The sequence below is a fragment of the Dendrobates tinctorius genome, unplaced genomic scaffold, assembly GCF_039654945.1.
Source record: "Dendrobates tinctorius isolate UK_male_01 unplaced genomic scaffold, ASM3965494v1 ptg000145l, whole genome shotgun sequence".
NCBI lineage: Eukaryota > Metazoa > Chordata > Amphibia > Anura > Dendrobatidae > Dendrobates > Dendrobates tinctorius.
Genome location: NW_027361812.1, coordinates 10,877,172 through 10,889,289, shown reverse-complemented (window position 1 = coordinate 10,889,289; position 12,118 = coordinate 10,877,172). Strand labels below are relative to the sequence as shown.

Below are 12,118 nucleotides of genomic sequence, written 5' to 3'. Positions count from 1 at the left end.
AAAAACACATGTAACATGCACAAATGTGAACAAGTTGGTCAGACAATGTTCACACACCCACTAACTGAAACACAAGAAGACACAGAATGCCAGATTTGAAAAAATACTCTGCAATAAAAAATATGGCAGGAGTCAGCAAGTCCTGGATGACAAATACAGGGTATTTAGTTGATACGTTTTTTTAGCAAAAAAATGTATACCAAGCCGCTTCACCACGTCACGGTATCCCAGATTGAAGCAGTTCCTATCTAATGTATTTAAAACCTGAACATATGAACAGTGTCTAATATGAACAGGATACAGACAGGTACTGTTTTTAATTCGGATCAGACTGAGAAAAATTCACAGCAAACTGTGATTGTCTGCAAGAATTGGATTGCACTCGCATATGTAAGTAAATGGATGCAAGAAAAAAATTGCATCGCACGTGGACAGTGTGTGCCATCCGATTTTTATGCACACATCTCAAAGTAAACCCGACATTTCATCAGCCAAGTACAGTAAATTCGCAGCCCAAACTGTCATAGAAATATGTCAGTGAGATATATAATTAGAGCTTTGCGAGTGTAGTTTTCTGCACTTGTATTTAGCTAATTAATTAAATAAATAAATGAATGAATGAAAAAATTATATGGGATCCCCCTTATTTTTAATAACCAGCTGAGGGAAAGCAGACAGCTGTGAGCTGGTGTTATTATTATGGGAAGGAGCCAATATCTATGAAGCTTCCCAGCCCATTAATAACATCTCACAGCTGTCTGCATACCCTTTGCTAGTTATTAAAAAAGGGGAATCCCCCCAAAAATGATGTGGAGTCCCTCCTATTTTTAAGAACCAGAAAAGACTAAGCAGGCAGCTGCGGGCTGATATTAATAGGCTGGGAAGGGGCCATGGTTAAGGCACCTTCCCAGACTAATAACACCAGCCCTCAATAGCCCAAGAAGTGGTCCATCCTTTAGATGCGCCAATTCTGTTGCTTAGCCTTGGATCCTACCAATTGACCAGGTGCGCTGGCAATATGGGTAATGGTTTTGGGTTGATGTCCGCTGTGTACTGTCCGTTGACATCAAGCCCATGGGTTTGTAATGGAGAGGCGTCTGTTAATAACAAGAACAGACAGCTGTGAGATGTTATTAATAGGCTGGGAATCTTCAAAGATATTGGCATAATAATAACATAATAATAATAATTGGAATAATGACACCAGCCCCCAGCTGTCTGCTTTCCCTTAGTTGGTTATAAAGAAAAAGGGGGGACACCACGTCATTTTTTTAAAATTAATAGGTTAAATGGTTAAATAAGACTAAACACCCTTTAGTGCCACATGAACAACATTAAATATTTACAGGACATCTATCTTATTCTATCGTCTATCTATCTTATTCTGTCTGTCTATCCATGTAAATCTGTATATAAGATTGCTTTACTAGTTTTGTAATCTAGCTTTAAATTACAGAATTACAGTATGTAAAAACTAATGTTAAAAATGCGTTGCATATGGATGCTAGGTGACAAAAATTGCATTGTACTCGCATGACACTCGTGTGACCCTTGTCCTACTTTTCTGGATCAACATTGGACCGATTTTTTTAATACGCTAGAGTGGCTCCAGCCTAATTGATGTTCTTCTTTTGCAGCTGCATGGACGGATATAAAGGAAAACACTGTGAATGTAACCAAAATAGACCTGATTCCAATGAAGGATGCATAAACGGCTCAGTGATATGTAACGTTCGTGGAAAGTGTGAATGTGGGCGCTGTGCGTGCAATGAAAACATACGAGGACTGTTTTGTGAGTGTGATGATGCCAGCTGTGAAAGATATGAAGGAGACCTATGTGGAGGTAAATCCGTAAACTCTTCAAATTGTGAATTCATTCTAAATATTTTTTTTAATGTGCACTATGTCCAGAATTATTGGGCTAGTGAATATTTTGAACACTGCACCATTTTTTATGCAGATTTTCCATGTATAATCTGTATAAACCTGAATGTTTATTGGATGCAACAGATCAGGTGATGGCTATTTGTGTAGTGAGGGAGGGTCCGGACTGAGGATACAGCACCCTTTATTACATCATTTATCAAATTTTGCAGAATTATTAGGGAGCTTGTTTTTCTCAGGCAAAATTGGACAAAAAAAGAGATTTAACGGACTGTGAAAAGTCAAAAACTGTTACAAGTCTGATAGAGGGATGCAGCACTATGGAAATTGCTAAATTATTTGGGCATCATCACAGAACTATCAAAAGTTTTGATGCAAATGTAAACAGGATCGCAAAAAGCTTTGTTGAGAAAAAATGAACTGCCAAAGATTTGAGAAGCATCAAATGTGAATCGACCAGGAATCCATTGTCCTCCAGTGCTATCATATTCCAGAACTGCAGCCTCCCTGGAGGCCCAGAAGTACAAGGTGTTCAGTGCTCAGAGACACGGCCAAGGTAATGAAGGCTGAAATCTGAGCACCTCTGAGCAAGACACATGAGGTAAAGCACAAGACTGGGCCAAGAAATATCTTAAGACATATTTTTCAAAGGTTTCATTGACTGATGAGATGAGAATGACTCTTGATGGACCAGATGGATGGCCCTGTGTCTGGATCAGTAACAGGCACAGAACTTCACTTGGACTAAGACTCCACCAAGGTGGGGTGGGCACTGCTGTTATTATTAAGCATGAGTTGGTTTGAAGATTGACTCGAAATAAATTCCCAAACCTTTCTTCAATTAGTGGTACAGGAAAATGTCTGCATCTTTTAAGAAAACAATGATTTTCGCAGGACAATGTTAAATCACATACATCAAAGTCTTCACTGCTTAGTTGTCAGACCTTAAAGATGAAAGTATTTTTCGGACTATAAGACACACCAGACCATAAGACACACTCCAAATTATTAGAAGGAAAATAGGGAAAAAAAATAATGCATCAAATGGGGGTCCATCTTACAGTCCGAATTCAGCTTACCGGGGGGGGGGGGGGGGGGGGAGATCAGCACAGGTGGAGGAGTGGTCACAGGGGTTGTTTAGTGGTCCAGGCTGGTACGATGGCCTTCGGTAAATCCCATCCCAGGCTGGTGCAGTGGCCTCCGGTAAATCCCATCCCAGGCTGGTGCTGAGGTGGTGCTCTGGGGTTCCCGGTGGTTCTGCCGGTATTTTGTGACAGGTGCGGTGGTGGTGCGGCGGGGCTCCGCCAGCATTATGTGACAGGTGCGGCGGTGATGCTCTGTGGTGCAGCGGGGCTTCACCAGCATTTTGTAGAAGCCCAGATGCCCCCGCAGATCTTTTGCTACGATACAATGGTCTCCGGGAAAATGGCCGCAGGTGGCAGCGCATGCTCAGACTGAGATCTCTGCAACGAGATCTCGTCGCCGAGATCTCAATCTGCTGCGATGTGGTGGCCTCTAGGAAAATGCTTGCTGGGTTCGGACCATGCTCAAGATTCAGATCTCAGCAACGAACTCTCGTCCCGAGATCTCTGTGCCAAGAGATCGGAATCTGAGCATGTGCCGCCCCCGGCGGCCATTTTTCCGGAGGCCACTGTATTGCAGCAATGAATCTGCGGGGGCATCCGGGCTTTCACCAAATGCCAGAGAAGTCCCCCGCACCACAGAGCATCAGCACCACACCAGCCTGGGAAGGGAGGCTCCATCACCTTGCAGCGTCGGAACGGGACCACCGCCACAATATTTTGTAAGTATATTCCGACTATACTATGCACCCCCATTTTCCCCCAAAATTTTGGGGGAAAAAAGTGCATCTTATAGTCCGAAAAATACGGCATATTGACATGGCCCCTTCCTCACCGCACCGAAACCCTACTGAGAACGTGTGGGCCCTTCTTAAACGTGACATTTACGATGAAGGAAAACAGTCACCTCTCTGAACAGTGTCTGGAAGGCGGTGGCTGGTGCTGCCCAAAACATTAGTCATAGATGTAAGGCTTACCACTGTTATTGAAAAAAAGGGGCGTTGTATTGATCACTGATATTTTCTTTTGAGATGTCAGAAATGTAGGTTTGTACATTTTCAGTTGTTCGGTTATTATTCTTACTTGAACAGATGAAAATAAACAATTGAGATGGGAAAATTTACGCTTTTCATTTAGTTGCATAATAATTTTGCACTCCAGTAGTTGCCCAATTTTGCACACAGATATATTCTCCTAAGAAAGACAAAGCCCCACTTTTTACAGGTTAAAGGTTTATTAATTTTTTAGACTGACTGATAGCACTGTGCTTGTTCGACAATAAAATTATCAAAAATACAAATTGCCCAACAATTGTGAACACAGTGTAACTCTATATAGAGGACATGGCAAGTCTCACAATGATCAATCTCTGACTATTCTGACAAACGAATAACCATCTCAGATCCTTGCCATAAGACAATCAAGATTTAAGCTTAATTATTATATTATCTTTCTCTCTAAACTCATTTTTGCCCTGGTAATGAGGCCTTAGATTATTGGCAAACATTTACATCTAGAGCAATGCATATTTTTTATAACAGTTAAGTTTTGATGCCATGTTTAACATATACATATATATATATATATATATATATATATATATATATATATATATATATATATCCAACAATGTAGACCAGCTCACTCCTGTGAACCACCTTGAACCTCAGCTGACCTGGTTAACTCCGTTGTGCCCGGATCTGGATGTAGGAGTCCATCCATACAAATGTGAACAACGGCAAAGCAAGGTCCAGCAATAACGTGAGCAATCCAGGATGCTGTTAAAAAAATTTTCTTTCTTTTATTCATAAATCCATTAAAATGCAATGGTCCAAGCAGTTCAAAACAGCAATAACGCAGGAAAGTAGTGCAGATAGGACTACGCGTTTCAGCGGTAGAACCCGCCTTCTTCACGGTCCAGAATCTAATCTGCTTTCCAAACATGGAACCTTATATACATCCCACTCCCATCAGGGTAATTATAAACATATGTGAGAGACTTAAAAACATGAGCTATAAAAGCAGATCAAACATATAAACTATCCACAAATTGATCAGTATACAACATGCATGAAGGTTATAAAGAAAGGATTCAACATGTTGGAGAAAAATACAATCGGAATATCCAATAACCTGACCATAAAATTTGAGTGGTACAAAAGCATAGAACAATAATATTAACCAGCATTATACAGTGCAAATATATCAATAGTGCATAATGATATCCAGGCGGTTATTAAAGCCCAGTGGCATGCGAGTCCCCAGCTCAAATATCCACCTACTCTCTCTTGCAAGCACTTTTATATGAAAATCTCCCCCTCTCAATGGTTTTTTTACATGCTCTATGCCCATAAAGGAGAAACCGCGTAAATCCCCATTATGTTTTTTTGAAAAATGTCGGGATACTACTGATGCACCAACCATAGGCAAATTACTAGCGTCTGATAGGTGTTTGCGGATTCTAGTTTTAAGGGGGTTCATCGTACAACCTACATATTGCATACGGCATATATTGCAATTAATTAGATACACCACATTCTCCGTATTACAGTTTACAAAAGAACAAACATTAAACTGTTTTTTATTGGAGATAGATGTAAATATTTTAGATTAGCAAAACCGCAGCACTTACAGATATTGGCACCGCATTTAAAAAATCCTGTTGTTTTTAACCAATTGCTAGGGGAAATTTTATCCGGATCTTTGAACATGCTGGGTGATAATAATGTAGCTAAAGTCGGGGCTCTTCTTGCTACAAAGGCAATATCATTATTTTCCACAATATTTTTCAAAATATCATTCTGAGATAACAAGGGGAGATTTTTTTGATGATTTTAACAATAGAATTAAACTGAGGACTATAATTGGTACTGAAAACCACCCTAGATTTTTTAGAGTCAAACTGTCTTTTTTTCTCAGTAGATTCCAACAGCTTAACCCTATCCATGCCTGCTACCATTTTCCTGGCTCTCTCCAAAGACCAATTAGGATATCCCCTTTTTTTTAAATTATTACAGGTCATTTCAATTCCTTCCTCCAATTTGTCACTAGATGTGGTATTCCTTTTTAGTCTAATAAGCTCCCCCACAGGAATATTCTGAATGACATGTTTGGGGTGATTAGAGGAAGCCATTAAAATACTATTGCATGCAATGGATTTTTTATAGGGAGATATCAGAACCCCATCATTGTCCAGATCTGCGGTCAGTTTCAAATCCAAGAAGTTAATTGATACCTCATGACCACTACTAGTAAATTTTAGATTGAAATCATTCAAATCCAAATAAGAAAAAAAAACTTTTTGCAGACAAGAGACTACCCCTCCAGACAAATATCATTGAGGGTGGGTGATTTTCATAAAAAGTGCTTGCAAGAGAGAGTAGGTGGATATTTGAGCTGGGGACTCGCATGCCACAGGGCTTTAATAACCGCCTTGATATCATTATGCACTATTGATATATTTGCACTGTATAATGCTGGTTAATATTATTGTTCTATGCTTTTGTACCACTCAAATTTTATGGTCAGGTTATTGGATATTCCGATTGTATTTTTCTCCAACATGTTGAATCCTTTCCTTATAATCTTCATGCATGTTGTATACTGATCAATATGTGGATAGTTTATATGTTTGATCTGCTTTTATAGCACATGTTTTTAAGTCTCTCACATATGTTTATAATTACCCTGATGGGAGTGGGATGTATATAAGGTTCCATGTTTGGAAAGCAGATTAGATTCTGGACCGTGAAGAAGGCGGGTTCTACCGCTGAAACGCGTAGTCCTATCTGCACGACTTTCCTGCGTTATTGCTGTTTTGAACTGCTTGGACAATTGTATTTTAATGGATTTATGAATAAAAAGAAAGAAAAACTTTTTAACAGCATCCTGGATTGCTCACGTTATTGCTGAACCTTGCTTTGCTGTTGTTCATATATATATATACTAGATTAAGGCCCGATGCTATCGCATCGAGAGGATAGTGACACACCTCTTGCCATGTTAACCCTCAATACACACACACCTCCTCAATACACACTCCTCTCACCTTTCACCATCTCCACTCACATCCACTCACTCTTTCACTCCACATACGACCCTTTCTCTCACTCCGTCTCTCATACTCACACTGTCATCGTCGCTGCTCCATGATCCCCGACATCTTCTTCCGCCGGCGCCATCCTGGATCCCGACGTTGTCCACGCCGGCGACATGTTCTTGCGGCCATGCCATCTTGAGTATTCTGAAATCCTGCGAGTGGACATTAGTGGAGATAGTGAAAGGTGAGAGGAGTGTATGTTGAGGAGTGGTGTGTTGAGGGTTAACATGGCAAGAGGTGTGCTGTGACGTCACCAGTTACAACTGGACGGAAGTTGTTACAACCCGGAAGCTGCTTAGCGCATTTATTATAGTAGATTAAGGCCCGATGCTATCGCATCGAGAGGATAGTGACACACCTCTTGCCATGTTAACCCTCAATACACACACACCTCCTCAACACACCACACCGCCTCAACACACACTCCTCTCACCTTTCACCATCTCCACTCACGTCCATTCACTCTTTCACTCCACATACAACCCTTTCTCTCACTCCGTCTCTCATACTCACACCGTCATCGTCGCTGCTCCACGATCCCCGACATCTTCTTCCGCCGGCGCCATCCTGGATCCCGACATTGTCCACGCCGGCGACATGTTCTTGCGGCCATGCCATCTTGAGTATTCTGAAATCCTGCGAGTGGACATTAGTGGCTCACCATTGTCATTTTGAAACACGACTGCTACTTCACTGACAGTGGGATTATTGTAGCGTCGAGGGTCTTGAGTACGATCTTGTTTAATAGCCATAGTGATGTTTGGCATGACAGTTCCGTTTTGTAGAGATTTAATTTTTTCTTGTTCTTCCACATCACGTAACATTTGATAAGCTTCCACAAAAGGATTAATAGTTTGGATTTGAAGGGCAATAATGTTCATCAATGTAGGATGACATTTTTGATTTTCTTTACATCGTAAGCGTTGTTCGTTTGCGGTAGTGGTATCGAGAATGTAAAGTTGGGCAAATGCGCGTTGCTGGTCATCTGAGGGATGTAATGTTTCAGTTCTATGATAGATCTGGCCATGTATGCGGAAACAGTATGGGCCATATCCAGGAGGTGGTGAAATATTTGCACCCATGGAGGCAAAAGCAAAGGAACTGTTAATATTTCGAATATTATCCATGAAATTTTTGCTAAATTCACTTTGCCCTTTCAGCAAATGTGTAAAGACATCAGGATATTGTAGTATGGGTACATGGACTTTACCCTTCTGACAGCAGAGCGTAAAGTTGTTATCAGAAGGTATCTCTGCTACAAAATGCAAAGCTTCGCAATGCTCACATACATGGGTCATGTCACCACAGCTGTGTTCGGTAATACTATTTTCATCATTAGTGAAAATGTGAGGTTGTAGTAGAAGTGCATGTCCAACCGATGGGGTGCGCCTAGTTTTGAGACCAACGTATATTTGTCTTGGTTGCACTTTCTGCGGGCTAACTGCAGCTTGTATGTGAAGAAACTGTGCGTTGGTATTGACTAATGGTGGTATTGATAGGGAAGAAACAGATTGCTGATTAGTTATGTCAGTGAACGGCATATAGGATGAAGTGTGGTAGTAACTTGTTCCACATGCTGATGTGGACGCATCCTGTTGTGAGTCTACTAATAATGATGAGGAAGAAGCCGTCTGTTGTTGGTGGTGATGGCGTGTAGAGGCTTCTTCAGCCAATGTAATAGATTTAGAGTTAGGGGATTCGTGTGTGAGACGATGGCGTTTATAAGCCTTAATCTTGTCAAGTCGATGCTGTTTTTCCTCAGGAGTCTCATTAGCACGGCGTTGTTTTTGTCGTAGTGATAAAGCTGCTTTCCTTTCACTGGCATTGGCATACTGTGCATCGGTATTGAATGGTGGTATTGATAGGGCAGAAACAGATTGCTGATTAGTTATGTCTTGAACGGCATATGGGATGAAGTGTAGCAGTAAATTGTTCACATGCTGATGTGGAAGCATCCTGTTGTGAGTCTAATAATAATGATGAGGAAGAGGCCGTCTGTTGTCGGCGGTGACGGCGTGCAGAGGCTTCTTCAGCCAATCTTATGGATTTAGAGTTAGGGGATTCGTGTGTGAGGCGACGGCGTTTATAAGCCTTAATCTTCTCAAGGCGATGGTGTTTTTCCTCAGGAGTCTCATTAGCATGGCGTTGTTTTTGTCGTAGTGCTAAAGCTGCTTTCCTTTCACTGGCATTGGCATACTTTTTGTTATGACTCATGTTGGCACAGGTAAAGGAGTCTATTTGGCAGTTATCTGGCAGTGAAGAAGGCGTCCTGGAGTATTGTAGAGTAAACAGATACTAATTGACCCTGTAATTGCCCAGCAGTAGTTATGAAGTGGTAGTGGCAAATTGGCCCTGTAGTTAGACACCGGCAGAGGAGCAAGGCAGCAGTAGTTATGGTGGTAGAGGCAAATTGGCCCTGTAATTAGACACCGGCAGAGGAGCAAGGCAGCAGTAGTTATGGCGGTAGAGGCAAATTGGCCCTGTAATTAGACACCGGCAGAGGAGCAAGGCAGCAGTAGTTATGGCGGTAGAGGCAAATTGGCCCTGTAATTAGACACCGGCAGAGGAGCAAGGCAGCAGTAGTTATGGCGGTAGAGGCAAATTGGCCCTGTAATTAGACACCGGCAGAGGAGCAAGGCAGCAGTAGTTATGGCGGTAGAGGCAAATTGGCCCTGTAATTAGACACCGGCAGAGGAGCAAGGCAGCAGTAGTTATGGCGGTAGAGGCAAATTGGCCCTGTAATTAGACACAGGCAGTGAACAGTCAGAGGAGCAAGGCAGCAGTACTTATGGCGGTAGAGGCAAATTGGCCCTGTAATGTTCATCAATGTAGGATGACATTTTTGATTTTCTTTACATCGTAAGCGTTGTTCGTTTGCGGTAGTGGTATCGAGAATGTAAAGTTGGGCAAATGCGCGTTGCTGGTCATCTGAGGGATGTAATGTTTCAGTTCTATGATAGATCTGGCCATGTATGCGGAAACAGTATGGGCCATATCCAGGAGGTGGTGAAATATTTGCACCCATGGAGGCAAAAGCAAAGGAACTGTTAATACTTCGAATATTATCCATGAAATTTTTGCTAAATTCACTTTGCCCTTTCAGCAAACGTGTAAAGACATCAGGATATTGTAGTATGGGTACATGGACTTTACCCTTCTGACAGCAGAGCGTAAAGTTGTTATCAGAAGGTATCTCTGCTACAAAATGCAAAGCTTCGCAATGCTCACATACATGGGTCATGTCACCACAGCTGTGTTCGGTAATACTATTTTCATCATTAGTGAAAATGTGAGGTTGTAGTAGAAGTGCATGTCCAACCGATGGGGTGCGCCTAGTTTTGAGACCAACGTATATTTGTCTTGGTTGCACTTTCTGCGGGCTAACTGCAGCTTGTATGTGAAGAAACTGTGCGTTGGTATTGACTAATGGTGGTATTGATAGGGAAGAAACAGATTGCTGATTAGTTATGTCAGTGAACGGCATATAGGATGAAGTGTGGTAGTAACTTGTTCCACATGCTGATGTGGACGCATCCTGTTGTGAGTCTACTAATAATGATGAGGAAGAAGCCGTCTGTTGTTGGCGGTGATGGCGTGTAGAGGCTTCTTCAGCCAATGTAATAGATTTAGAGTTAGGGGATTCGTGTGTGAGACGATGGCGTTTATAAGCCTTAATCTTGTCAAGTCGATGCTGTTTTTCCTCAGGAGTCTCATTAGCACGGCGTTGTTTTTGTCGTAGTGATAAAGCTGCTTTCCTTTCACTGGCATTGGCATACTGTGCATCGGTATTGAATGGTGGTATTGATAGGGCAGAAACAGATTGCTGATTAGTTATGTCAGTGAACTGCATATGGGATGAAGTGTAGCAGTAAATTGTTCACATGCTGATGTGGAAGCATCCTGTTGTGAGTCTAATAATAATGATGAGGAAGAGGCCGTCTGTTGTCGGCGGTGACGGCGTGCAGAGGCTTCTTCAGCCAATCTTATGGATTTAGAGTTAGGGGATTCGTGTGTGAGGCGACGGCGTTTATAAGCCTTAATCTTCTCAAGGCGATGGTGTTTTTCCTCAGGAGTCTCATTAGCACGGCGTTGTTTTTGTCGTAGTGCTAAAGCTGCTTTCCTTTCACTGGCATTGGCATACTTTTTGTTATGACTCATGTTGGCACAGGTAAAGGAGTCTATTTGGCAGTTATCTGGCAGTGAAGAAGGCGTCCTGGAGTATTGTAGAGTAAACAGATACTAATTGACCCTGTAATTGCCCAGCAGTAGTTATGAAGTGGTAGTGGCAAATTGGCCCTGTAGTTAGACACCGGCAGAGGAGCAAGGCAGCAGTAGTTATGGCGGTAGAGGCAAATTGGCCCTGTAATTAGACACCGACAGAGGAGCAAGGCAGTAGTAGTTATGGCGGTAGAGGCAAATTGGCCCTGTAATTAGACACCGGCAGAGGAGCAAGGCAGCAGTAGTTATGGCGGTAGAGGCAAATTGGCCCTGTAATTAGACACCGGCAGAGGAGCAAGGCAGCAGTAGTTATGGCGGTAGAGGCAAATTGGCCCTGTAATTAGACACCGGCAGAGGAGCAAGGCAGCAGTAGTTATGGCGGTAGAGGCAAATTGGCCCTGTAATTAGACACCGGCAGAGGAGCAAGGCAGCAGTACTTATGGCGGTAGAGGCAAATTGGCCCTGTAATTAGACACCGGCAGAGGAGCAAGGCAGCAGTAGTTATGGCGGTATTGGCAAATTGGCCCTGTAATTAGACACCAGCAGAGGAGCAATGCAGCAGTAGTTATGGCGGTAGAGGCAAATTGGCCCTGTAATTAGACACCGGCAGAGGAGCAAGGCAGCAGTAGTTATGGCGGTAGAGGCAAATTGGCCCTGTAATTAGACACCGGCAGAGGAGCAAGGTAGCAGTAGTTATGGCGGTAGAGGCAAAATAGCCCTGTAATTAGACACCGGCAGAGGAGCAAGGCAGCAGTAGTTATGGCGGTAGAGGCAAATTAGCCCTGTAATTAGACACCGGCAGAGGAGCAAGGCAGCAGTAGTTATGGCGGTAGAG

General features: G+C 42.5%; 1 protein-coding gene across 2 annotated transcripts in view; it reads left to right on the top strand.

Moving 5' to 3' along the window:
• Positions 1-12,118, top strand: part of ITGB7 (integrin subunit beta 7) — a 173,852-nt gene that overhangs the window by 148,312 nt on the left and 13,422 nt on the right. For both annotated transcript variants that reach the window (XM_073546181.1, XM_073546180.1), the window contains exon 12: positions 1,638-1,843. In XM_073546181.1, coding sequence (XP_073402282.1) covers positions 1,638-1,843 — 206 coding nt within the window. The remainder of the gene's footprint in view (positions 1-1,637; positions 1,844-12,118) is intronic.